Source organism: Streptopelia decaocto (assembly GCF_964273445.1).
Source record: "Streptopelia decaocto genome assembly, chromosome: 19".
Classification (NCBI taxonomy): domain Eukaryota; kingdom Metazoa; phylum Chordata; class Aves; order Columbiformes; family Columbidae; genus Streptopelia; species Streptopelia decaocto.
In genome coordinates this window covers 5,465,160-5,492,083 of record NC_138674.1, presented here as the reverse complement: position 1 = coordinate 5,492,083, position 26,924 = coordinate 5,465,160, and the positions used below count along the sequence as shown (strand labels likewise).

Genomic DNA, 26,924 nt, shown 5'->3' with positions numbered 1-26,924 from the left:
GCATTCTGAATTGGTCGTCCACCCATCCTTGTCTCCTTTCTGTTTCAGATAAAAGTTTGGACTGCAAATCCACAACAATTTGTGGAGGACGAAGACGATGATACTTTTTCCTATACAGTGAGGATCGCTGCACAGGATCTGTTGCTGGTATGAAATGTGTTCCACGTTGAGCCGGAGCCAAAATAACAATAACAAATAATAAATCTAGCTTCATATAGGGCATTTGGAGCAAAGGGCAACTTTTAGAAGTGTATTCAAGTGTTATCATTTCCTTCTGTGCAGGCTGTGGCTGCTGATTTCCAGAATGAGAGTGCAACTGCGTTGGCTGCAGCAGCAACGAGGCATTTACAGGAAGCTGAGCAGGCTAAAAACAACGGTGCTGAGCACTGGTAAGGAGACGGGAGGCAGGACACGGCTCTGGTGTGAATCACAAGCGCTTTTGCAGCATCATTTAATCACATTTTTTGTGACACCGCAACTGATGGACAGGGATTAAATTTGAGGACTGATAGAAGAAGATAAAAGGAATTACAGCAGTTCTTGAGACAAGTGATGAAGTTTCTGCCAGGGAAGGTTCAGATTGGATATTAGGAAATGTTTCTTCCCGGTAAGGGCTGTCGGGCATTGGAACAGGCTGCTCAGTGCATCTGAATTCTTTTGCAGGTGGAAGATACATGAAGCTTGTATGCTGGCCCTGGGCTCTGTGAAGTCTATTATCACGGACAGCGTGAAGAACGGCAGAATACACTTCGATATGCACGGCTTCCTGACCAACGTGGTTCTCGCAGACCTCAACCTCTCAGGTACGTTGGCCAGAGGAACTGCCAAGCGCCAGAGCGTGGAAATCTCTTACAAACAGAAGTGTCCGAGTCAGGCTGCTGGATGCACGGGGCGCTGTGAAATGCGGTTGTGCGTGTTGTGCAGTGGTGTCCCCAGGGCACCGTGCTGGGGCCAGTTCTGTTTAATCTCTTTATCAATGATCTTTTTATCAATAATCTCTTTATCAGTGGTAGTCAATGGTGCGGAGTCTAGTTGGAGGCCAGTACCTAGTGCAGTGCCTCAGGGGGCAGTGCTGGGGCCGGTATTATTCAATATATTCATCAATGATTTGGACGAGGGAATAGAGTGACTGTCAGCAAGTTTGCTGGTGACACCAAGCTGGGAGGAGTGGGTGACACTGGAAGCTGTGCTGCCATCAGAGACCTGGACAGGCTGGAGAGCTGGGCAGGGAAAAATGTAATGAAATAGAACAAGGGCAAGTGTAGAGTCTTGAATGTGGGCAGGAACAACCCCAGGTTCCAGTATAGGTTGGGAAATTACATATTATAGAGAGCAGCGTAGGGGAAAGGGACCTGGGGGTCCTGGTGGACCATGAGCCAGCACTGGGCCCTTGTGGCCAGGAAGGCATCCTGGGGTGTATTACAAGCGGGGTGGTTAGTAGATGGAGAGAGGTCCTCCTTCCCCTCTACTGTGCCCTGGTGAGACCCCATCTGGAGTATTGTATCCAGTTGTGGCTCCTCAGTTCCAGCAGGACAGGGAACTGCTGCAGAGAGTCCAGCGCAGCCACCAAGATGCTGCAGGGAGTGGAGCATCTCCCGTGTGAGGAAAGGCTGAGGGAGCTGGGGCTCTGGAGCTGGACAAGAGGACACTGAGGGGTGACCTTATTAATGTTTATAAATATCTAAAGGGGGAGTGTCAGGAGGATGGAGCCAGGCTCTTCTCAGTGGCAAATAATGATAGGACAAGGGGTAATGGGTTCAAACTGGAACACAAGAGGTTCCACTTAAATTTGAGAAAAAACTTCTCAGTGAGGGTGACAGAGCACTGGAACAGGCTGCCCAGGGAGGTTGTGGAGTCTCCTTCTCTGCAGACATTCCAACCCGCCTGGACATGTTCCTGTGCAACCTCACCTGGGTGTTCCTGCTCCAGCAGGGGGATTGGACTAGAAGATCTTTTGAGGTCCATTCCAATCCCAAACATACTGTGATACTGTGATCCGGATGAGGGGATCGAGTGAACCCTCACTCAGTTTGCAGATGACAGCAAGTTGGGTGGGCGTGTTGATCTGCTGGAGGGTGGGAAGGCCATACAGAGGCCCATAATAAAAACCCTTTGTCTGTTCGTCTTCTGTGCTGTATCTTACCCTTTTCCTGCTGGGAGGACAGGATTTTGGATCATGGGTGGAAGCAGCTCTCGTTTTAAACTCATGGAAGTGCCTCTGAAAGCTCTGGGGGTTCTTGTTGTGTTTCAGTGTCTCCGTTTCTCCTGGGCCGTGCTCTGTGGGCCGCCAGCCGCTTCACCGTGGCCATGTCCCCAGAGCTCATCCAGCAGTTCCTGCAGGCGACCGTCAGCGGCCTGCACGAAACCCAACCGCCCTCCGTGCGCATCTCCGCCGTCAGAGCCATCTGGGGGTAGGTGAACCCCAAAACATTCCACAGCTCCAGGGATACGGGGTGTAAATCACACTGGTGAAACCGGTGCATTAGAATAGTAATAATATCTCCATATAGATTGTGGAAGTGTTTGCTTTGAATGAAATGATGTCAGCAGGTTCAAGATAGAATAACTCTAATGAGGAATATGAAATTGAGATTCAAGCTTGGCTGCAGTAAAATGTTATAATGGATACAGTCCCAAAGAGAAGCAGAGCTGGATAGCGATGGAAAGCATAAAAAGAAACCAAGATACTCCCGTTCGGTCACAATAGTGGCTGAATGACATAATAAGGCTTGTGGAGCAAATGGCAACAATAAGGAATGTTTAGGGGAGTGGTGTTGGCATCCTATTTGCGTAAATAAGTTGCGAGAAGATCTGCTGTATTGATTCTAATGTGAGAATTTGTCAAGGTTTAAAGCAAGGCAGCAATAAACCGTGGCAGACGCTCCCTGGTATCCCCTCACTTCCTGCCACCCCTTCCTTTAGATCGGAAAGATGATAAGAAAGATAAGGGGAAAGGAAGAGACACTTAGACTTCAAGTTGGAGAGTTTTAAAGGGTTTTACTAATGTGACTAATAAATAGAGAATATATATACAAAATATACAAAGCCAATCTGGAGTGCTGGATGTGGAGTTGGCGTCACTGCAGCAGCAGAGCTGGGTGTGCGGAGCTGGCGGAGCCTGGGTGCAGGATGCAGGGCCTGAGGGCTGTGGATCACAGACAGACAGACAGACAGACAGGGTCCTCTCTGGATGCCGGCCATGGTCGAAGAGAGCGTGACCCTGCGATCACCCTCTTATATAGGGGTATGGTGATTATGGGATGGAATACTTCCGTTGGTCAGTTCTAGTCACCTGTTCATCCCCCCCTTCTCAAACACGCCCCTCTCACAACGGGACGTGGGAAAACTTATCAGTCTTTCTTAGCTACCATAGTAATAAATCTAAACATGAGCTTCTCCAGCATTCCATTGGTCTCTTATCAGCACCGAGTGCACCATCCGAGGAAAAATATGCAGCTAAACCTCGGAAAAGTACAGCCACCCAGAACTTAGCTGAGAGAAAAATCACTAACAGAGAACCGGTCTTGTTTGTAACAAAACCAGGACAGAACTGAACACTAGTTTAAAAAAAACCCCACACAATAAACACCTAAAAGAACTACTCTTCCCCACCCCCCAAAACCACCTTGTCTTTTATTTGCTCTGAAATGATAATAAATGCAGAGAGTTACAATTTAGTTATTCCTGAAATGGTTCTTTTCTTCCCTGTCTCACTTGTAGCACGTGGTGACTAAAGCCATTGCAAGCAGTGGGTCTCTCACTCAGACTGTTCTATTCCTCAAGGTTTATTTTCTCCATCAACGGTCACTTCTGAAGAGAATTGTTACTGGGAGGCGGTAGAAGCTTTGAGCATCACTTGGCTCTGCTTCTGTGACCCATTGGGGGTGGAATGGGGAGGCAAGACAAGCCGAAAAAGGAGCTGAGCTGTTGGGAGATCAAGAAGAAGACTGGTGGGGAAAAGCCCTAGAGAAGGGAATTTGAGCAAAAAGAATGAGGGGGGTGAAATAACCCCTTACGTATAGTATAGTATTAAATGTATAAATCACTTTAATATATTCAATATGTATTTTTGTGTCCCAAATTTCTTGTCTAGCTACTGTGACCAGCTGAAGATCTCGGAGAGCACCCACGTGTTGCAGCCTTTCCTTCCCAGCATTCTCGACGGGCTGATCCACCTGGCGACTCAGTTCAGCTCCGAGGTCCTGAACCTGGTCATGGAGACGCTGTGCATTGTCTGCACGGTGGATCCAGCCTTTACAGCAAGTGTGGAGAACAAAATCTGCCCCTTCACCATTGCAATATTCCTCAAGTACAGCAATGGTATGTGTTCAAGTTGCATTCTCAACATATAGTTGTTTTTGCTACTGAATCTTCATACTGAAAACTTAATAAATGATAATTAAATTGCTTCGTTCAACGGTAAAGCTAAAAGGGAAGCTCGCTGCTTTGCCTGTTCGAAATAGCGGTAGCAAAAGCTGAGGTGTTTGTTGGTGTGTTTTGGTAAATGGTGCTTTCTCTCTCCAGACCCAGTCGTTGCTTCTCTTGCCCAGGATATCTTTAAGGAGCTGGCTCAGATAGAAGCCTGCCAGGGCCCCATGCAGATGCGGCTCATCCCCACCCTCGTCAGCATCATGCAGGCCCCTGCCGACAAGATCCCCGCGGGGCTTTGCGCAGTAAGTGCCCCAGGGGAGGTGATTCCCTGCTCTTGAACGTACAGGAGGGTGCTCTGCAAGGAGTACAAAGGTCGCTTTGAAACTGCTTTGCAACAATGGCTTTGATCATCGGTAGAGGTTCTACCTGCAAACTGCGGGTTGGGGGAGATGCTTCCAAAATGTAACCTTAAACTGCTCCTCTGGCCTTCTTCCAGTCTCTGCGGGGTATCCGTAGCCCTTTAGCTTTGACGTAGCTGTCTTGCAGCAACAAGTCTCCTCTTTTTGGTGGAATGTTCTCCAGCAGTGTACATTACTATTCCTTGCACTTTTTTTCTAGGCCTTTTTTGATTTATATGTCACATGTGTTTAAACTGCTGGAGTTAAATCTTACAGTTTGTCCTTTCTATAAAAAGCTTTTAAAAGATCAAGCATTGAATGTATAGAATGATTTTATGGAGTTGAACCCCTGAACATCTTTATCAATACACTTATAATCTGCCTATTGATTGGTATGACTAACAATTGCTCATGGGTAATTAAAATAAATTTAAATCAATAGAAACAAAGTGGAACAAGTCAGCTAGAACAGTGCCCTGGCTGTACTGATTAACATGCATCACAGAATCCCAGAGTGTCAGGGGTTGGAAGGGCCCTGGAAAGCTCATCCAGTGCAATCCCCCCATGGAGCAGGAACACCCAGATGAGGTTACACAGGAAGGTGTCCAGGCGGGTTGGAATGTCTGCAGAGAAGGAGACTCCACAACCCCCTGGGCAGCCTGGGCCAGGCTCTGCCACCCTCACCAGGAAGAAGTTCCTTCTCAAATTTAAATGGAACCTCCTGTGTTCCAGTTTGCACCCATTACCCCTTGTCCTGTCACTGGTTGTCACCGAGAAGAGCCTGGCTCCATCCTCCTGACACTCCCCCTTTCCATATTGATCCCCATGGATGAGTCCCCCCTCAGTCTCCTCTTGTCCAGCTCCAGAGCCCCAGCTCCCTCAGCCTTTCCTCACATGGGAGATGCTCCACTCCCTTCAGCATCTTGGTGGCTGCGCTGGACTCTCTGCAGCAGTTCCCTGTCCTGCTGGAACTGAGGGGCCACAACTGGACACAAGATTCCAGGTGTGGTCTCCCCAGGGCAGAGCAGAGGGGCAGGAGAACCTCTCTGACCTACTGACCCCCCCCTTCTAACCCACCCCAGGTCCCATTGGCTTCCTGGCCACAAGGGCCCAGTGCTGGCTCATGGTCACCCTGCTGTCCCCAGGACCCCCAGGTCCCTTTCCCCTACGCTGCTCTCTAATAGGTCATTCCCCAACTTACACTGGAACCTGGGGTTGTTCCTGCCCACATTCAAGACTCTACACTTGCCCTTGTTCTATTTCATTACATTTTTCCTGCCCAGCTCTCCAGCCTGTCCAGGTCTCTGATGGCAGCACAGCTTCCAGTGTCACCACTCCTCCCAGCTTGGTGTCATCAGCAAACTTGCTGATAGTGCACTCTATTCTCTTATCATCAGGACACCATGAAACTGTTTAAGCGGTTACGTCGCTTTCAATGTTTGAACTGCTGTGGGAACTTGTACAGCACACACCCCGTGTCTGTGTCCAGTGCAGTGACGCTCTGGGTGCGTGACTCTGCTGTCACTCTAGACTGTAAAATCAGGATGGGATGGTGGTACTGACTCAAGTCTCTCCAGTTTACACCTTTGATGCTCGCACCAGTGGTGGGTAATGGTAAAGCAATACCACGGCTACTGCTGGAACAATGCTTTTTGTGCTTTCCTTTCAGACTTCTATTGATATATTGACCACGGTTGTGAGGAATACGAAACCCCCGCTGTCGCAGCTCCTGATCTGCCAGGCGTTCCCTGCGGTGGCTCAGTGCAGCTTGAACACAGACGACAACGCCACTATGCAGGTGAGCACGGGGAGGAGTGAGGATCGCAGGGCTGCGCGGGTCCGGGGGAGGTGACCAGCACTCTGCAACGTCTTTATAAATGACTTTTAAATGTAGGAACTGATTTTACTGCACGTTCAAGAGCTTGGATCTTTTACAGATGCCACCAGTTTGCCCATTGTTTTCATTGTGGTTAAGGGTCTTTTTTGGGGTGATGAAAGCAGATGTCTTCCCGTGTTTCCCTGCTCCCTTGCATGGTAAAGGGAAATTCTTACATGATCCTATTCTTGTTTAGAACGGTGGCGAGTGTCTGCGTGCGTACGTCTCGGTGGCGCTGGAGCAAATTGCGCAATGGCACGATGAGCAAGGCCACAATGGGCTGTGGTACGTGATGCAGGTGGTGAGCCAGCTTCTGGATCCCAGGACCTCCGAATTCACCGCGGCCTTTGTGGGCAGGCTGGTCTCCACTTTGATTTCGAAAGCGGGAAGTGAGCTGGGAGAGAATCTGGACCAGATCCTGAGAGCTATCCTGAGCAAAATGCAACAAGCAGAGACGCTCAGCGTGATGCAGGTGAGCAGGCTGGGCACCCAGGAGAGTAAGTACAAGTGGCAGGAAAAGAAATTGTCTCTTTTTTTTTTTAATTGTGTGCCTGATTATTTATGGCTACTGCAATTGGAGGTTCTACATATCTTCTTGGTCAGGAAAATGCCTGTTCTGCTCATATAGAGCTGGCCGGATTACAGGGTAAGCCAGGGTCTCTTGGGTGAGCTTTACTGCACGTTAAACGGTCCCTTAGGACCTTGGCTTGTGGTCACTGAACCTTTAGAGGGGACAAGAGTTGCCAAAGTCTGGATGTTGTTGCAAAGGCAGCCCATGTTTGAGTGTTCTTGTCCTGTGTTCAAAGGACAACAGTTCCAGTATAAGTTGGGGAATGATCCATTAGAGAGCAGCGTAGGGGAAAGGGACCTGGGGGTCCTGGGGACAGCAGGGTGACCATGAGCCAGCACTGGGCCCTTGTGGCCAGGAAGCCAATGGGACCTGGGGTGGGTTAGAAGGGGGTGGTCAGTAGGTCAGAGAGGTTCTCCTGCCCCTCTGCTCTGCCCTGGGGAGACCACACCTGGAATCTTGTGTCCAGTTGTGGCCCCTCAGTTCCAGCAGGACAGGGAACTGCTGGAGAGAGTCCAGCGCAGCCACCAAGATGCTGCAGGGAGTGGAGCATCTCCCGTGTGAGGAAAGGCTGAGGGAGCTGGGGCTCTGGAGCTGGACAAGAGGACACTGAGGGGGGACTCATTCATGTTTACAGATATCTAAAGAGGGAGCGTCAGGAGGATGGAGCCAGGCTCTTCTCGGTGACAACCAGTGACAGAACAAGGGGCAATGGGTACAAACTGGAACACAGGAGGTTCCACTTAAATATGAGAAGAAACTTGTTGGGGGTGAGGGTGTCAGAGCCTGGCCCAGGCTGCCCAGGGAGGTTGTGGAGTCTCCTTCTGTGCAGACATTCCAACCCGCCTGGACACCTTCCTGTGTAACCTCATCTGGGTGTTCCTGCTCCATGGGGGGATTGCACTGGATGAGCTTTCCAGGGCCCTTCCAACCCCTGACATTCTGTGTGATAAATGCCTGGGAGCTGAGACAAGGTGAACGTTTGATGGGTGGGAGGTTGTGGTTGTCCTGCATCAGATGAGACACCAGGCAAGGGCATCACCTACTTGTGCTGATAGTCTGTTCTGGAGGGCGTTGTGCTGGTGCTGTTCTGCAAGATGCCACCGCTGCCCTCACCGTGGCACTTGGCCGGGGCTCACTCTGCTCTGAACCTCTGATCTGGTGCATTCCTCTGATTTTTGAATGTGCGTTTTTCAAGGTGAAACAAGAAAGCCATTCAGATGTCAGCACATATTTCACCTTAAAGCCTTTATATCTATTTTTTTCCTCTTGGAAGCCTTGTCTCTTCTTAACTGTTTAGAATGGCTTTCATTTTGCCTATTTTGGGATTTAAAAGGTCTAAAAACTTAACTGTGAAGCAGTCCCGTGAAGCCCCTATAGCCAGGGAAAGAGAAACAAGCCTGTAGACTGTAAAATTGGAAAAAACATAAAACCCCCTTTCTAAAACTTGTGTTCTTTCCCTAAAACTCGTGTCCAAAGTGTACTTGGAATTGGAATTGGAAAAGCGCTGCTGAATGACGATGTGCTGGTGTGGGAGAAGGGGGATCCCGTGGTAGAGGTGATGATGGGACATCCCTGGGGTGAAAGGGGGAGAGAATGTGGGCTCTGGGCCAATAACTTCTGTTCCTTGGCTTGATAATGAGCCACATTTCTGGCAGATACGTGCAGATTTAGAGCTCCGTGCATAGAACCATGTGCACAGCTTCTGCTCCGCTGAGCAAACTGCGGCGGTTGCAGTGTCTGAGTGTCACCGTATGATATTTTTGCTAGTCAAAAGTCAACTGAAATCTCCGATATTTTTTGTTAAATAGCTTTTTAATCTTTGCTTTAGGAAGATTTGTTAGTTTGAGGCACGGGTGTTCGTAAACTGATCCTGCTGTGTTTTTTGGCTGCTTTGTAGGAGAGCGTTGTGCAGTGGGTTGTGCTTCCTCTTGGGGTTGGTAAGCGCGGCCTCTGCTCTTGCAGAAAACTCAGTTACTTGAATATTTGATATAAATTATGTACCGCTAACGTTTCCTTTCTCCTCTTCTAGTCCCTGATTATGGTGTTTGCTCACTTGGTTCACTCCCAACTGGAACCGCTCCTCGAGTTCCTGTGCAGTCTCCCCGGACCGACCGGCAAACCCGCCTTGGAGTTTGTCATGGCCGAATGGATGAGCCGGCAGCACTTGTTCTACGGGCAGTACGAGGGCAAAGTCAGGTAGGATGTTTTCACAAGCGTTAACGTTCACTGACTGATATCCCGCTGCAATTAAATGCTTGGGATGTGAGGGAAGGGGGAGCTGGTTCAGGCTCGGATCAGCGTGTGCCAGCGTCGGACAGAATTAACGTCAGCTCGGCTCAGGAGGGCCGTGGTAACTGGAGCAAACTGATCTTCCTCTAAGTGCTTCTCCTGCTGCCTGGTGTTCCTGTGCTGGACTGGAGGGGTTTGGGGTGTCTCCTGCAAGCACAGGAGGGCTTTGGAGATTCTGTGAATGGGATGTGTTGAGGGTTTTTGATTGCGGGGTGACAATCAAACCCTGGCAGGTGTATTGTTAAACCCCTCTCCTCCCCGCTTCCCCCTTTTGCCCCTCCCTCTCCCCCCTTCCCACTAAGAACAGGCGATCGGGAGGGAAAGGAGGACAGAGAGAAAAGAGTTGGAAAAATTAAACATGCTTTACTACTGCTACTGATAAAAATAGAGAAAATAATACAAAATATACAAAACCAATCTGGAAAGTCCCAGCAACTGCAGAGCCGGCACCCGAAGTCCTGGACTGGACTCTGCAGCCAACCGGAGCTGGATTCAGTCTGTCACTGGCCTCAGGTCGCAGGGACCACTCACAAGGTCCTCTCCTAATGTCGGCCATAAGGAAAAGGGACGAGATCCTCGTGATCTCCCACTTCTATATGAAGTATTCACGTGAATGGGATGTTATACTCATTTGGTCGGTTTCTTGGTCACCTGTTTCTCATTGCCCCTCTCCCAAGATGTCCATCCATGCTTATCAATAACCTCACATTCCATTGCTATGTTACCAAAACATGTATCTGGTTCTCTGGGAAAATGCAGCTGATACGAAGCTTCAGCTGACAGGCAAATTCACTAAAAGACAAACTTGTTTTTTAACAAAATCAGGACAGGATGAGAGTAGTTTCCAGACATAAAATTGCCTTTCTGGACTACTGTAGAATTTCAGGGCATTGTAGAGGCTTTCCTAAGAGAATCTTGTCGATTTAATCATCTCTTAAATGTCACTAAATAAATCAATTAAACCAGTTTTCTCTGGATTAAGCTACTGAGTGAACAAGCTGGGAGGTCTGAGAGTGACTGAGCTGTGGAGAAGCAGAAGTGGAAGAGAGCTTTGAGATTGGAGAAGAGGAGAAGGGACGTTCATGGCTTCAGATGAGCCAAATTACTACTGTCTTGCCACTGCTTTCCTCTTAGTTCCATCTTCATCTTCCCTGGATGCTTCAGGAGTGCGTTGGAGCCGAGTCCCGATTCGCATGCTGACATAATAGGAGAAATAGGGAAATGCAGTAATGCTCATACTTGGTGAAAGTGTAGAAAAAATTGGAATTGAAATATTTGCTCCGGAGATGTGTTCCCTGTTACCAGATCCCGGCGAAAACCGGGCAGTTTGGGGACATCAGTAATTCCCGTGTTCTCTGCTCCGCAGCTCCGTAGCGCTGTGTAAACTCCTGCAGTACGGCATCAACACAGACGACAAGCGACTCCAGGACATCCGGGTAAAGGGAGAAGAAATATTTAATATGGATGAGGGAATACGAACGCGATCCAAGTCGGCCAAAAGTAAGTAATCATTTTGCTGGTTTTAACCCTTTTCCTGTTAGCAGGTGCTACGAAAGGCCCGTAAAATAGATCTTGCAGATCACACAAAGCGGTGAGAGATGTTTCCTGCAGAAAGCACATGTTGGTTTTTAGAGCTAATCATGGACTTCAATATTCAATATTTGCTTTTATTCTGCCAAGGATTGATTTGGAAGACTCTTGATGTCTCTGAGTTAATGCAAATGGATGAGGTGATTATGGGATAGGGAGTTATTCACAGAATCACGGAATCCCAGAATGTCAGGGGTTGAAGGGCCCTGGAAAGCTCATCCAGTGCAATCCCCCATGGAGCAGGAACACCCAGATGAGGTTACACAGGAAGGTGTCCAGGCGGGTTGGAATGTCTGCAGAGAAGGAGACTCCACAACCCCCCTGGGCAGCCTGGGCCAGGCTCTGCCACCCTCACCAGGAACAAGTTTCTTCTCAAATTTAAGTGGAACCTCCTGTGTTCCAGTTTGAACCCATTGCCCCTTGTCCTGTCACTGGTTGTCACCGAGAAGAGCCTGGCTCCATCCTCCTGACACTCCCCCTTTCCATATTGATCCCCGTGAATGAGTCATGGGTACTTTGCGTCCTCCTGTTCCATCTAATGAGAACTGATAATTGCATGATGCCTGGTAGCTGCTCTGAGAGGAATGTGTGTTTAGTGAACGCAGAGATTTAAAACAAGAAGTAGTGTTGCGGTTGAGACGGACAAACGACATGGACCAAGTTCTTTCAAGATGAAAGTAATAGGTGCCATTTATTGCTACAAGTGCATTTTTATACAATTCTACCAGTTCATGTGTCTTTTCACTATTGGTTACAAGTTACAGCACTAACATCTCATTGGTTAATTTTTCTATCATCCATGTTATTCTTCTATCCCCTTCTCTCTCACGGGTACATCTCTCCTCTCTCACGAGTACAACTCCATACCTCCGGATACTCCTTTACTCCCATCCTTCTTAAGGGTAAATCTTAATATCTTCAAGGCTGATCTCTACTCCCATATTTTCTGTCAAGGATTCCACAGACCCGCTGCAGTTTCCCACAAAGTAGTTTTTTAAATGAGGCAGACTTTCACAAATACCGGCAATGATTTCAAGAGGAAAGCTTGGCCAGTCTCCTCCGTAAGACGCGTCTTATTTTGAATTGGCTGAAGCCAAAATCCTTGATTAGAGATTATACAGGTTCATATATCAAATCACAGGGCGTTTTTGGCTCTTCCCAGAGGGGAAGACGCTGGGGAGCCCGTGTCCTCAGTCACATCCTTGGCTCTGCAGCTTGCAGAGCTTGTGCACAACTGGTTGTGGGACAGGACGTGACAGCCGTACTGGTCCAAACTGGAGCCCCATTGGGCAGTGGCTGCTCGTAGGCTCGGGGGGTTTGGGGTGATGCAGTAACACTTAGTGAAGGAAATAAGTAGGGGGAAGCACTAGGAGTGTCAGAGGTGAATTGTGGTCACAAAACACCTGCTACCTTGTTATTTGGTGCTTAAAACCCCCGGCAAACAGCCCAGACTGAACAGACTCGGTTGTTGTCTAGCCAGAGCAGTAATTACGAGCAAAAACAACCACAAAAAAAGGCCTGTTTTTCATAACTTTTTATTCAAAGCAGTATGAATATGTTTTTTTTCTCTTACAGATCCTGAGCGCTGGACAAACATTCCTTTGTTAGTAAAAATCTTAAAATTAATAATAAACGAGCTCTCTAATGCGATGGAAGCAAATGCATCCAGACAGACCACTGCAGATTGGAGCCAAGGTAAAATACCGGGTTTGTTTCTCTTTGCGTGGCTTCAATCTACTCTGTAATCTCCTCAGAAGCGTTTCTAGTAATAAGAAACACAGTAATAAATGGTATAGCTGTAATTACAAAGGCTTAAAGAGTGATCCAAGGGGTAAAATCAGCGTTGTGTGTTATTAAAGCTGAGGATTATTGTGGGCCAGTTTGGAAGATGCGATCTGACCGTATGCCGATCAAATGGTCTTTTTTGTGGTGTATCTGGTTTGCCTTTCCCCCTTCCCGCAGCTGCTGTCCCTGCACAGCGATCGACACACAGAACCGCTTCCATTTGCTTTATTTCTAAATGGATTTTGTTCTACGCAGATGAATTGAATGACATGTGGGAGGATCAGGACGAGGATGAGGATGAAGATGAAGGCTTAGCAGGACAGTTCTTATCAGATATTCTTTCCACAAACAAGTATGGTAAGTCAGAGCTTTAAAGTGCTTACTTGGAGTGAAAATAGAGCAGGTGACATCCCAGTCCAAGTTTCCTTTCCTCGACAGCAGCTCGTCAGAGGGGAAGGAAATATTAACTGGGATTTTGAATACAGACGTTCTTCTGTAAGAGAGGAACATGTCTATGAATAACACAGTGATTAAACAGCTGCGTTTTTCAAATGCTGTGCAGGCTTCACGTTGCTGTGGGGTTCATGCATTTCTAAAGAGAAAATAGATGCTTAAATACGTAGACATGACCATGGAATAAGTGTTGTAGCAGTGGATGAGCTTGTTTGTGGAGTGATCTTGAGAAACAATAGCTGCATAAAGCCGGAGCAGGTATATCTCCTTTCTCTGCTCTCCAGTTTGCATATAGTCCTGGAAGAGAAAACCCTACAGGCAAATACAAAAGGGAAACTACTTAGCACAGGATTGCAATGTCACCCTGACTTAAGGTTAAGGCGTAAGATAATAGTGCGTGTAACTAACGAAACTGCTTGTCACGCTCGAGACTCCCACTGGGACCCCTCTTGTTCTCACAGAATCCCAGGGTGTCAGGGGTTGGAAGGGCCCTGGAAAGCTCATCCAGTGCAATCCCCCCATGGAGCAGGAACACCCAGCTGAGGTTACACAGGAAGGTGTCCAGGCGGGTTGGAATGTCTGCACAGAAGGAGACTCCACAACCCCCCTGGGCAGCCTGGGCCAGGCTCTGACACCCTCACCAGGAACAAGTTTCTTCTCAAATTTAAGTGGAACTTCTTGTGTTCCACTTTGAACCCATTACCCCTTGTCCTGTCACTGGTTGTCACCGAGAAGAGCCTGGCTCCATCCTCCTGACACTCCCCCTTTAGATATCTGTAAACATGAATGAGTCCCCCCTCAGTGTCCTCTTGTCCAGCTCCAGAGCCCCAGCTCCCTCAGCCTTTCCTCACACGGGAGATGCTCCACTCCCTGCAGCATCTTGGTGGCTGCGCTGGACTCTCTCCAGCAGTTCCCTGTCCTGCTGGAACTGAGGGGCCACAACTGGACACAAGATTCCAGGTGTGGTCTCCCCAGGGCAGAGCAGAGGGGCAGGAGAACCTCTCTGACCCACTGACCACCCCCTTCTAACCCACCCCAGGTCCCATTGGCTTCCTGGCCACAAGGGCCCAGTGCTGGCTCATGGTCACCCTGCTGTCCCCAGGACCCCCAGGTCCCTTTCCCCTACGCTGCTCTCTAATAGGTCATTCCCCAACTTACACTGGAACCTGGGGTTGTTCCTGCCCAGATTCAAGACTCTACACTTGCCCTTGTTCTATTTCATTACATTTTTCCCTGCCCAGCTCTCCAGCCTGTCCAGGTCTCTGATGGCAGCACAGCTTCCAGTGTCACCCACTCCTCCCAGCTTGGGGTCACCAGCAAACTTGCTGACAGTCACTCTGTTCCCTCGTCCAAATCATTGATGAATATATTGACTAATAGAGGCCCCAGCACTGCCCCCTGAGGCACTGCACTGGATACAGGCCTCCAACTAGAGGGTGTTGTGTTTTCTAATAATCTGAACTTAAGGAGAGAACATTCTGGATATAAATTTTTTTACCCAGCAGTGCTGAAACTGTTTCTTTTTGGATCCTTGAGTTCCAACAGTAGTCTTATAGAACACTCCTGAGGTGTTTTGCCCTGTTTGATTTTAAAACCTGCTGATTTGGCTCTGACAGATGAGGATTACTACGAAGACGATGAAGAGGACGATCCAGATGCATTAAAGGACCCTCTTTACCAAATAGATCTCCAGGTGATGCTCTAAAATGAGTTTTTAAGATCAGGTTTCTATCATTCTTTATAAATTAAGTTGTTCTATGTCATACTTTAACAAAACTGTAACCACCAGTTACTGATTGTTGACCTGAATGTGCTCAGTTCACTGATATCACCTCAGAAAGGGCTGAGTATCCCAAGAATGCCTGGAGCTGGTTTTCCTTATTGGATCAGTATCTGTAACTTGGAAACGTGAATGAACAAAACATTTTGAACGGAGGGAGATGACACTTTTCTACCTATCGGCTTCGCAGCTCTTTGCTGAAGTCACAAGTAGGTTGGAGATGGAATAGGACAGAATTTCATCTCCCATGGGGTGACGCTCCCACCCAGCCCCTGGTTTTCACCATCCTTAGCAGCCGTTTATCGGCCTTTGCTGCCGCCCGTTGCTCCTCGGTGCTTTGCAGCCCCTTTGTCTCATTAGCGCATGTCGAGGTTCATCTTTTGATACGCGAAACAGCGTTTCCGCGGTGCTGACGGGGTGTCTGTCCTTGCAGGCCTATCTCACCGACTTCCTCTGCCAGTTTGCACAGCAGCCCTGCTACGCCATGTTTTCAGACCATCTCAACGAGAACGAGAAGCGAGTGTTACAGGCCATCGGTATCTAAACCCACTCGAGACACCATCCCGATCATATCCGAACAATATACATATATTTTTTTTTGGCTTATTCCACGTTTTATGATTAAACATAAAACATTTTCCAGTGTCCGCCTGCTTGTTACAGGCGGGTGACGCCCTCGTTGCGATGTGTCGAGCCTCATCTTAACGTGAATCTGCTAAGGGAAGGAATACTAAGAAAGCAGCAAGGAGCTTTGCACATTGGTCTCACCATGGGAGCACTTTCATTTTCCACAGTAACTTTCCAGGAAGTTCTTAAAGATTAAAAACATGTGTCCTTAATATTTTGAAAAGCAAACTGTCTCTACCTGTGAAGAGGCACTTAACCGAGTTTCCCACAGCACAGTTGGACAGAGAAAGGAATCGGGTCACTAACAGATTGCTTGGATGTATCTTGAGAAACGGGAAGGTTGTTCCTCTTCGCGCTCACGTAACACGTACAGGGTAAATATCTTGATCTTACAGCGTGACTTCTTTTTATAGAACTATAGACTCTTTTATCAGAGATGCCAGAATGGTATGGAACCTCTTTGCAGGAGTTTGTATGGGAAGCTGAGACAATAAAACTGAATGCATATCTTCTGTCCTGGTGTGGATGGGGCTTTGTCGCTCACATCTGCTGTTCTTTAATGCTCTGGTGTGCACATGCTCAGAGGCACCTGTCACTTAAACTTCGGTTCCTGTGGCCATTAAAGACTTTGGGTTTATGGCACGCAAGGAGCTGCAATTTTTAGGGGATTCAAACCCGATTGTGTTTAACACATCGCTCTGCGACAGCCACTCTGAGCTCCTTGGCTTCCTTCACACTCCTGTGTGGATTTTTAAAGGGTGGTAAAATAACATTTGCAAATTGATTTACCCATAAGAACGGCGTGATGTATCTCACACCTCCCTGCCTTTCGTCCCCCCTTGGGGGAGATGAAAATAAAACTATTAACATGTACGGTAGTATCCTTCTCATAACACAGATTTAAAAGGAACTTGCACTTGTTTCCTGCAGCCACTTTTAAAAGCCACATTTCTCCTTAGGAAGCTTCATTATGTGCCATTGGAGGGTGTTGGGGTATTTCGCAGGAGTCATCTGGATGGAAGGGGAGTCCTGTAATGGATACATCTGCTTGAAAGAAAAAGGCTGACCCGTTATAGCGTTTCCTTTCTTAAGAAAGGTACTTGCTGTTCCTTTGTGGAATAATACGCTTCGAAGTTGTATCTAAAAACCTCCAAAGAGCTGGAGTCATTCTGTATCTTGCTGGTCTAACAGAGTTTAGCTTTTCACTTTTTTTTATCAGGAGGGGGTAATAAATTAACTCTTTAACAGACAAAGATGGCACAATTTGTATAGCATGTGTGGGGAAAATGCTGAAATAACCCTGAATTGTGCAGCAGACCTTGTTCCCAGCTCCCACCGTGTGCCTGAGCAGCAGCGCGGTCACTGCACGCTGGGACCCCTCGACTCTCACCGGGTTGGGATGAGAAGCAGAATCCGAAGCTCCAATTTTGTCCGCGTGTCTAATGAGGCATAAGCTCCGATCAGAAGTTTCCACGCAGCTGTGTCGTGGTATCTTTCTTCCCTGTGAATTCTCTGGTGTGTGAAAATACATCATTAAACTTTGTGCCGCGGCCTTCCCTTCAGTGGGAACGCTGCGGTTCTGTCTCCTACCTAGCCATTAGTTTTTGATTTTGTTTTCTAAACCTATTAGGAATTTTGCTTTGAGGTGTTTGTCTCTCTCAGCTTTCGCTGAAACGGGCCAACGAGTTAAACCAGCACGGTGTGCTGAGGAAACCCAACCGGCAGCGGGGGCTGTGCTGGCGTGAGCTGCGCAGGGTCCCCAGGACCCGGCCCAGGCCTGGGCAGAGCCTGGACCATCTCTGCCATGTGTGTCGGCAGCCAGGCCGAAAACCAGGCACCCCTTCTTGGAGGTAAGTGACCACCAAACATCTGGAAGCATCCCAGGGTGTTTTAGGGCGTTAGTTGTAAAGGGAGCGAGTTCGGGGCCTGGGTGGGGGGGGTTGGCTGGTGTAAGCCTTAGCGGTGCTGGTTTTAGTTAAGTTGGATGGTGGGTTTAAACAAGACCATGGAGCACAAGTATGACGGGAGCGGCTGAGGGAGCTGGGGGGTTCAGCTGGAGAACAGGAGCTGAGGGGAGACCTTCTGATCTCTGAACTGCCTGAAAGGAGCTTGGAGCCAGGGGGGGTCGGGCTCTGCTCCCCAGGAACAAGCGCCAGGAGCAGAGGAAACGGCCTCAAGTTGCGCCAGGGGAGGTTGAGGTTGGATCTGGGGAACAATTTCTTCCCCAAAGGGCTGTGGGGCATTGGAACAGGCTGCCCAGGGCAGTGCTGGAGTCACCATCCCTGGAGGGCTGGACAGACGGACATGAGGTTCTCAGGACATGGGGCAGTGCCAGGGGTGGGGAATGGTTGTGCTGTCATCTTAAAAGGCCTTTCCAACCGAAATGTTCTCTGATTCTATGATAAAAAATGAGAGTAACCCAGTACTATTGATACCATTCCTCATCCTGAACTGAGAAATTTAAAGGCTTGGGATTGCAAGGTCCCAAAAGCAGATGGGCCGGTGTCTGGTTGAGCTCCTCTTGGAGCTCCTCAGTGTGGTTGGAAACAGCTCTTTGCTTTGCAGATGTCGATGGCTTTTCCAGGAGTGTGGCTGGTGAGATGGGACAGATTGGGGGATCAGTGGCTTTTGGGGATGGGTGCTCTGCGGCTCCAGCTCCGGTGCAGCCTGGCTGGCCCCGGTGCTGCTGCGCAGCTGGGACAGGGTGCGGAGTTTGGGACCGGCCCTGGAGGTGCTGGGCACAGGAGTCGCGTCGCTGTGCAGCACACAGCAAACCCACAGTGTGTGGGATGCTTTTGGCAAGAAATACTGTGACTTGAGCTTCCCCTTGGGAGAGGCCAGATAGCGTGTGAGTGACAGTGCACAAGCGAGATGGTTTGGAGAACCTCTACCTGTTCCCACTGGTGCTCAGACTGATCTAACTCCTTTGCCCTTTTGCTTTCTCACTGTTCTTCCTCCCGGCAAAATCCTGAATGCTCCACGGTGTATCTTTAAACAAGATGTTTTTGCTGGAGGGCTGTCAGCTTTGCTGAAACAACTCTGACCCGTAACAAGGGGATTGCTCAGGGGGAGAAGTGCTGGGCTCTGTGGAGATGTGGCTGAGGTCTAGTGCAGAGCGCTCCTCTTGTTTAGTGTCTTCTCAACAGTGGACTAATAGTCATAAAGGTTGCTAACACCATGTTAGGAAATGAAAACTCGCTGTTAAATTTAAACTGCAGGGTGGGATGCAGGTGCTGCACGGCCCTGGGCATGTGCCATTGCTGCTGTCGGTGCCCGGCACACGCGTGTGCTGTTTGCAGCACCTGCATGGGGAGGAGCCGACGGTGTTCTGCACGCTGCGTGTCACCTTGCTGGACAATTGTTTAACTAGTCAATAGCTCAGCTGTGACTCTGGAATGAGACTTCATGTGTATTCACGAGTATTGCTCTTGGTTTGGTTTTTTTTTTGTATTAACAAATAAACTCTTTTAATGCGCAAACCCGTCTGGCTTCGGAGTCTTGCCCGGCGGTCCCGGTCGCTCTTCGGTCCAGCCGGCATAGGGCTTGCTCCGCCACGCCGTGCGTGGGACTCGAACCTGCGACCTTCCGCTCCGCAGCGCCGCCGGGTGCTCCCGCGGCGCCCCCCCCTCCCCTCCCCTCCCGGAGCGGTGCATGTTGGGAGCTGTAGTCCGAGCGGGGCCGCCGGGGGCGCGGGGCACGCCGGGAGTTGTAGTCCCCGCAGCCACGCCGGGCGGGCCATGGCGGCGGCCGGGACCCCGGCGGGCGGCGCGGGGCGCTCCAAGGTGGCTCCGAGCGTGGATTTCGACCACAGCTGCTCGGACAGCGTCGAGTACCTCACCCTCAACTTCGGGCCCTTCGAGACCGTGCACCGGTGGCGCCGCCTCCCTCCCTGCGACGAGTTCGTGGGGGCCCGGTGAGCGGCGGGCGGGATGGGGATGGGGAGGGGGGCGCGGGTGCCCGGCGGCCGCTGACCGGCTCCGTGCCGCCCGCAGGCGCAGCAAGCACACCGTGGTGGCCTACCGGGACGCCATCTACGTGTTCGGCGGGGACAACGGGTAAGGCCGGGGCGGGCCTGGGGGAGGCCGGGGCGGCGGGGCCGGGCTGCCCCTCCCCGTTCCCGCTCAGCCGCCGCTCCCGTTCCTCCCGCAGGAAGACGATGCTGAACGACCTGCTGCGCTTCGACGTGAAGGACTGTTCGTGGTGCAGGTGGGCAGCGCGGGGCCGGGAGGAGCCTCATCCTTCCGCAGGACCCGGGTGTAAAAGCCGGGGCTCTACCGGGGTGTCACAGAACCCCAGGCTGGTGGGGTTGCAGGAGCTCTGTAGATCCCCAGCCCAGCCCTGCTCACGCAGGGTCACAGAGCAGATCACACAGGTGGGCCCAGGCGGTTTGAATGTCTCAGAGAAGGAGACTCCACACCCGCTCTGGGCAGCCTGGGCCAGGCTCTGGCACCTCCCAGCAAACAAGTTTCTGCTCATGTTCACATGGAGCCTCCTGTGTTTCAGTCTGTGCCCGTTGCCCCTCACCCTGGCGTTGGGCACCACTGAACAGAGTCTGGTCCATCCTCTGACACCCACCCTGAGATATTGATCCATTGATCAGACCCCTCTCAGCCCTCTCACCCCCCACCCAAGTGCTGTCACAGCTGCCCTTTGCAGACCTGGGGTGCGTCAGGGAGTGATCCAGTGTCCCCACACAGCTCCTGCCGGAGAGGGGACGCTGGGCCCACGGCGATGGACACGGAGCCATGGGCCACTGTCCCTGCACCTGCGGTGGCGCTGGCAGGATGTTTGGGCAGCAGGACTGGCTGCTGCAGCCCCCCAGGGCAGGAAAGGCGCCCGGGGGACTCACAGGTGTCATTGCTTTGCTGTTTTGCTCTGGACTGTGCAGTCATGTTCTCTTACCTGTGCCTCACCTGCCATCTCTGCCAAACGAACAGATTTCAGCGGCGTTGCGTTAGCAACCATTTGTGCTTAAAATCTTGGTCTAATTAAGAAACTAAAATGCTCAAAACCACTCAGGAACAGCAGAACAACTTTTAATAATTGTTTCTTCTTTGAATTTGCATAATAGCTTTGAGCGCCTGCAGCACGACCAGGGGGTCTGATTGCTGCTCTTCTCCATGTTGTGCAGGGCTTTTACCACGGGGACCCCACCGGCACCGCGCTATCACCACTCAGCGGTGGTCTACGGCAGCAGCATGTTTGTGTTCGGTAAGACAGCGGCAGATTCCAGCCGTGATAGGAATGATAAACGCGCTGGTGTTGTTCCGGAAAAAGAATGAGGTGTTTTTAGGAAGTGTCAAAAGACCTTGTTCAGTGGCAAATCTGGTGTTTTTCATGGCTGACTGTGATTTCAGCTTTAGGTTGCTGTTTTCTCTAAACTAAAGAAGACTTGAAACTCATTGCCATAGTGTTTCTTAAGGTGTAGGAGTGGAGGAGAAATCTCCCCCCTGTAATAGCGTATTACCCAAATACCTTCTCTTTATGTGATCTAAACTGAAGTTTTCTTCTAATACACCGACTAGAAGCGCGTGTGCTCCGTTGTGTTTGCGTCTAATGGAATTGTTGCTGCCAGGTGGCTACACTGGAGACATTTATTCCAATTCCAACCTGAAGAATAAAAACGATCTCTTTGAATATAAGTTTGCGACTGGACAGTGGACAGAGTGGAAGACGGAAGGAAGGTGAGGACCGGGCGCCGTTACCCCGTCTTGGGGACTCGAGCGAGCTCAGCAAACATTTAAAACAGCACAGTTAGAATTGCAGGAGTTTCTTTGTAAGGTCTCCATTCCCAAATGTGCTGCGTTGGAAATGTGACCAAAATCCTTTCTTCTTGTTTAATGTCTGACAGAAGGGATGGCAGCACAGGCAATTTTTGGTTTGGAGTTGTTTCTTTTTCAAGGACAGCATGAAATTTGTTGATCCTTCATAGTTTCCATTTAGTTTTATCGGAAACCAATTTGAAGCTTATTTGTAGTTAAATCTCCCCCTTGTTTTTTGAATGAAGTTGGGCTTTCCTGGGGTGCTCTTCAAGCACACGCTTGGGGCACCTTAAGGTGATGGGTGTTCACACAGATCAGTGCAGAAGCCGCTGTGTGAGGTGATGATGAGTGTTTGGATGCAGGTTCTTAGGCTCAGCTTTCCGAGGCCAAATCAAACCCAGGAATGCATTATTTCTTAAAGTGGACTTAGATAACATTTTGGGATGTTATCCATGATACCCAACTGTGTAATGTTTACCACACCCACATATGGGACATACTACCCCATCCATTCTTGAGTTACTGTTCCTGTTATATTTTAGAACACAGACCACAATAGTAATTTCTCCTGGTTATTTTACGCTTCAGAGGGTAATTCCTATTCATATTTTACAACCTCGAATGCACCCGTCCTTGTCTCTCCCGCGGTTCCGAGTGTGCATGCTGCACCAGTGACCTCTAACACGCCAACCTGACGTTTTCTTCAACTCGGCTGATTTAGTAAAAACAACAAAAATTAAGGAGGAGGAATCTTTTATTGTGGGCACCGCATCTCAGGAACACCCACTAACCATTCCCTGAGAGGCACTGTGCACTCTGGCCTGGCTCTCATTTATGTGTTCTTAGCACGTGGAAAATATACATGAGGTTTTTATAGTCACTTTGTCATAATGATAGTGCTATTAATTGTCCCGTTTTATAGCTGCTTTCCATAAAATGCTTCACTGTGTTTGAGGTCTGGCAAGGAATTCATTGTTTATCTTTTTCTTTTCATATTGTCGAGGGTTTGGATTGTGGGGTGACAATAAAACCCTGGCAGGTGTATCATGAACCCCCCTCTTCCCCCCTTCCCCCTTCCATCCCTCCCTCTCCCCCTTCCCACTCAGCACAGGCGATCGGGAGGGAAAGAAGGACAGAGAGAAGAGAGCTGAAAAAATTAAACATGTTTTACTACTGCTACTGATAAAATAGAGAAAATAATACAAAATATACAAAACCAATCTGGAAAGTCCCAGCAACTGCAGAGCCGGCACCCGAAGTCCTGGACTGGACTCTGCAGCCAACCGGAGCTGGATTCAGTCTGTCACTGGCCTCAGGTCGCAGGGACCACTCACAAGGTCCTCTCCTAATGTCACCATAAGGAAAAGGGACGAGATCCTCGTGATCTCCCACTTTTATATGAATTATCACGTGAATGGGATGTTATACTCCGTTAGTCGGTTTCTTGGTCACCTGTTTCTCGTTGTCCCTCTCGCGAGATGTCCATCCATACTTATCAATATCCTTGCATTCCATTGCTATGTTCACCAAAACATGTATCTGGTTCTCCAGGAAAATGCAGCTGATATGAAGCTTTAGCTGACAGGCAAATTCACTCAAAGAGAAACTTGTTTTTTAACAAAACCAGGCCACGTATGCATTAGTTTTTCTGTAATGAAGGAAGCAGAGTGTAAAGTTCCAAAGCAGGCCCATCAGAGGCTTGCTGTGTGTGTTGAGGATGTGTGAGAGGCCATTTCTTGGCTTGGAGGGGACTTTGTTCTGCTTCCATGGCATTTTAGCTGTGCTGCAGATCCTCCCGGCGCCTCCGCGGGTGATTTAAGACCTTGTTGTTCTGATGTTCTCCATGGCAGGCTGCCGGTCGCCAGGTCGGCTCACGGCGCCACGGTGTACAGCGACAAGCTGTGGATCTTCGCGGGATACGACGGGAACGCACGGTACGTGGGGGGACCGCTCTCTCCTCGGGTGCTTTTCTCAGACCCTCATCCCTCACTTTCCACCTCCGGAGGGTTGTTTTCGTGCACCAAGCGATTTAAACACATCACCGGAGCTTTGCAAAACCCAGCCTGTTGTTGAGCATTATGTTTTGTACAACTGACCTGTTCACCTTCATATGACTTTAAAATCTGGTGACTCAGAGTGGCTGTGGGTATATGATTTCACACCCTTCTTGCTTGTGAAGACTCTAAATGATCTTTGAAATTGGGCACATGAGCGTTTCTCAAAAGAGAAGTACCCACCACGGGCCTCCTGATGTTGCTGAAGACTTGCAGAACAAAGTGTGGGTTTTCTGTGATAGAACCAAGAACAACGTGTGTCACGGAGGTACCCCGAGGTTAGTTTAAGGGACAAGAGGGTAAACTGGTGAGAAACAGGGTTTAGCACTCCAAAGTGACTTGAGTACAGGTTCGGATATCAGTTGAGTAAATTATTAAGGGGCAGCAACTAATACAACAGGAGTTCCACAGCGTGCGTGCACGTGGCTTCACCAAACAATGCCGGAGCCGTCCTGAGTCCGGGAAGAGAACACACTTGCCTGATACGGTGTGTGGTTATTGTAAAGGGACACACGTACTCGTATTGAGTACGGAAAGTGTACACTCGCAATCCTGCGAAGGGAAATTTATAATACACTCGCAATCCTGCGAGGGGAAATACACGTGCAAATGTGCACGGAAACAGATACACTGGCAATCCTGCGAGGGTTAATTTACTCACCCCCGTGGCAGCACGGCAAGCGCAGTCTCCATCCCGGGGGCTCTCGGCGGCAGCATCTCGCTCGTGCTCCACGAGACCCGCGACAATGGGCGGAGTCTCGACGAGAGTCCCGTTTTTATAGGCTGATCAGATGTGACTGTGGGCATTCCAGAAGCTTCTCTGCACCCCCACCCTGGCTGTGGGTGCCCCTGAAGCCTCCAAACACCCCCACACTGGCTGTGGGTGCCCAGCGGCTCCTGGCGCCTCGGCGCTCCCTTCTCCTGACGGCCCTGGCCAGGGGCTCTGGGGCCAAACAAAAGGAGCTGTTGGCCTCAAACAGCACAGAGAGAGGGAGATGTGTCTGCTCCTTCCATAGTGGAGAAGGGAGGGGGAGAGAGGGGGGTTTGCATCCTGCCACAGTGTGTCAGCTTTTTCTCTGAAAATATATGATATTATTTAGGTTGAAGGTTTTGGATGAGAAAAGACTGGAAATGAGCGGTCCAGAGAAGTCAGGGAGGGTCTGGTGCCTTGTCCCAGGTATCACATCTTTGCATTTGCTGTTTGCCTGGGAAGAACCAACACTGAACACCGAATTATTTTCTGCCCTGAGGGACCTGACATGTATTTTATGTCGATGCACAATATTCACGTTGTGAGAACACACAGAGGTTGTCACAAACTCGGAGCTGCCTCGATGTGCTGAGTCGCCTCCTCTTTTGAGGAGAATCTGCCGCAAAGTTATCAGCTCCTCCGAGTCTGCGGGAGAACTGCTGTTAATGGCAAAACAGATGGGATCTTCTCTTTATTCCTGAGGAGGAACTGGAGGAAGATGCGTGACTGTGGAATCGCTCCGTTCCAGCTTAGGGAGCTCCCCAGGGAGCTGGAGGAAGGGATTGGGTGAGAGGAGCTGTTTAATTTATGTTAAATACGGCTAATCGTGTTCAAAATGTCTTTTTGTGGAACATGAGCCTCCGGGCAGATTGGAACAAAAGAAGCAGCTGTAGTTATGTGTGAGAAACTCGTCCTGGGAGCAGCACACTCAGCTCCGCAGCAGTTGATGTGTCACCCGCTTCGTCCTCTTGTTGTGTGTTCGAGGTGGGATTCAGCCGCAGAAATAAGCCCTGTGGTCGGTCTCAGGGGTCAGTGGGCTAATAAGGGGTATTTCTGTAAAAAATCCGGAAGATTAAATAGCTCAAATCCTTAAGCTCCGGGCAGAGTTGCTGCGTGTGACTGTTAACTGTGGTGTAGCTGCAAGCAGCAAGATGCTAAAGCAAGTTGGGCGGCGGTATCAAATTCAGCTATAGGATAAAAAGATTATAGTGTTGTTTTTCTGCTAGTGGACGTAGGAGATGGTTCCTGTGCAGGGGGTGGAATGGTGATAAAACAGCATCTCCGGCCTTTCAACTCCCGAGCTAAAATGTACCAAAAAGAAACCCTTTCAAATCAAGCATTTGTTGTGTTATCACACAGGTTAAACGACATGTGGACGATTGGCCTGCAGGACAGAGAGCTCACGTGCTGGGACGAGGTAAGAAGCTTTCATTGGAGCTAACACATACCGTTTTCTTTCGGTTTTCACGCACAATTATTGAAAATTTCCTGTGCTGGATTATACTGCTCGCTGTTCAGAATGCACTTGTCACACAGCTGAAAAGAAACAGTTCACATTTGAGTTTTTGGTGTGTATTTGGAAAACCAAGCGTTTGTGGAAGCGTGATTTGGGTTTGTGAACCAGCTCCAGACTGCCCGCGATCAGTGTCCTGATCCTCACGCTATCAGGAGCTTTAGAAACGTGGCCTCTCATCCTTTTCATCCAGGGGAGAATTAGTCTGTGCAGACGTATAAGCACCGCGTTTGTAGCCGGATTTACAGGGACTTGCTTGTCTACACTCTGTCCGTCTGTCTGTCTGCTGCTCGGTCCTGCCGCACCCTCGACACGTGCAGCCGGGCGCTACGACGCTGCGTTTTAAATGTTGAACTTTGGTTCTATCTTTCAGATTGAGCAAAGCGGCGAAATTCCTCCTTCGTGCTGTAATTTTCCCGTGGCTGTTTGCAAAGACAAGATGTTTGTTTTCTCCGGCCAGAGCGGAGCAAAGATTACCAATAATCTCTTTCAGTTTGAATTCAAGGAAAAGATGTAAGTGCAGACAGTTAAGTTGCGTAAAATCCACATAATCCTTGACAACTTCAGATGAGAAACACGCGTACTTAAGTGTATTGAGGAAGAACGCGGCTTCTTGTGATGAGGGAGGGCAGAGAAGATACATGTGGATGTTTTTATTGAGACTTTGCATTTGCCACATGCATCAGCCAGGTCTTTTTCAGCAGACAAAGTTTAGTAGATCCACTTTAAACAATAAGCACAAAGGTTACTGTGTTCAGAACGGGATGCCAAGTATTACCTTCCTACTGGTCATTATGGGAATACCTGATTAAAACCAGACAGAGTTCCTGTGAGACAGTTCACAGTGAAATCACTGGGAAGCGTGAAATCCGTAGTATCTTTTACAATCTCAGGTATTCAGTTTGAGACGTTGGTGTGACGTGCTCAAAGTGTCACCATTGCTCTGGAAATGCGGCCACTCTGATGGGGGAAAAATGCCATAAAGTGAGAATAGACTCACTGGTCTGTCCTGACGTTCTGGGCTGTCTGGCCAAAGTGGAACCAGAACTGAAATGGCAGCCGGCGGCCTCCACACCTTGGCTGAAATTTTGCTACCACAGGGAA

General features: G+C 49.4%; 2 protein-coding genes across 2 annotated transcripts in view; both read left to right on the top strand.

Annotated features, from left to right (window-relative positions):
• The window catches only part of IPO9 (importin 9), a gene marked incomplete at its 5' end in the record, with an annotated part of 35,768 nt that extends 19,516 nt beyond the window's left edge, over positions 1 to 16,252 (top strand). The window contains 14 exons of the mRNA XM_082069470.1: positions 49 to 147; positions 283 to 389; positions 664 to 803; positions 2,252 to 2,411; positions 4,094 to 4,320; positions 4,525 to 4,673; positions 6,439 to 6,567; positions 6,842 to 7,117; positions 9,246 to 9,412; positions 10,872 to 11,005; positions 12,671 to 12,790; positions 13,136 to 13,237; positions 14,950 to 15,026; positions 15,547 to 16,252. Of these exons, the coding sequence (XP_081925596.1) occupies positions 49 to 147; positions 283 to 389; positions 664 to 803; positions 2,252 to 2,411; positions 4,094 to 4,320; positions 4,525 to 4,673; positions 6,439 to 6,567; positions 6,842 to 7,117; positions 9,246 to 9,412; positions 10,872 to 11,005; positions 12,671 to 12,790; positions 13,136 to 13,237; positions 14,950 to 15,026; positions 15,547 to 15,657 (1,998 nt within the window). The 3' untranslated portion in view covers positions 15,658 to 16,252. The remainder of the gene's footprint in view (positions 1 to 48; positions 148 to 282; positions 390 to 663; positions 804 to 2,251; positions 2,412 to 4,093; positions 4,321 to 4,524; positions 4,674 to 6,438; positions 6,568 to 6,841; positions 7,118 to 9,245; positions 9,413 to 10,871; positions 11,006 to 12,670; positions 12,791 to 13,135; positions 13,238 to 14,949; positions 15,027 to 15,546) is intronic.
• A 3,213-nt stretch (positions 16,253 to 19,465) lies between these two features.
• Positions 19,466 to 26,924, top strand: part of LZTR1 (leucine zipper like post translational regulator 1) — a 35,894-nt gene continuing 28,435 nt past the window's right edge. The window contains exons 1-8 of the mRNA XM_082068927.1: positions 19,466 to 19,653; positions 19,733 to 19,795; positions 19,890 to 19,946; positions 20,872 to 20,951; positions 21,316 to 21,424; positions 23,353 to 23,436; positions 25,667 to 25,724; positions 26,194 to 26,333. Of these exons, the coding sequence (XP_081925053.1) occupies positions 19,478 to 19,653; positions 19,733 to 19,795; positions 19,890 to 19,946; positions 20,872 to 20,951; positions 21,316 to 21,424; positions 23,353 to 23,436; positions 25,667 to 25,724; positions 26,194 to 26,333 (767 nt within the window). The 5' untranslated portion in view covers positions 19,466 to 19,477. The remainder of the gene's footprint in view (positions 19,654 to 19,732; positions 19,796 to 19,889; positions 19,947 to 20,871; positions 20,952 to 21,315; positions 21,425 to 23,352; positions 23,437 to 25,666; positions 25,725 to 26,193; positions 26,334 to 26,924) is intronic.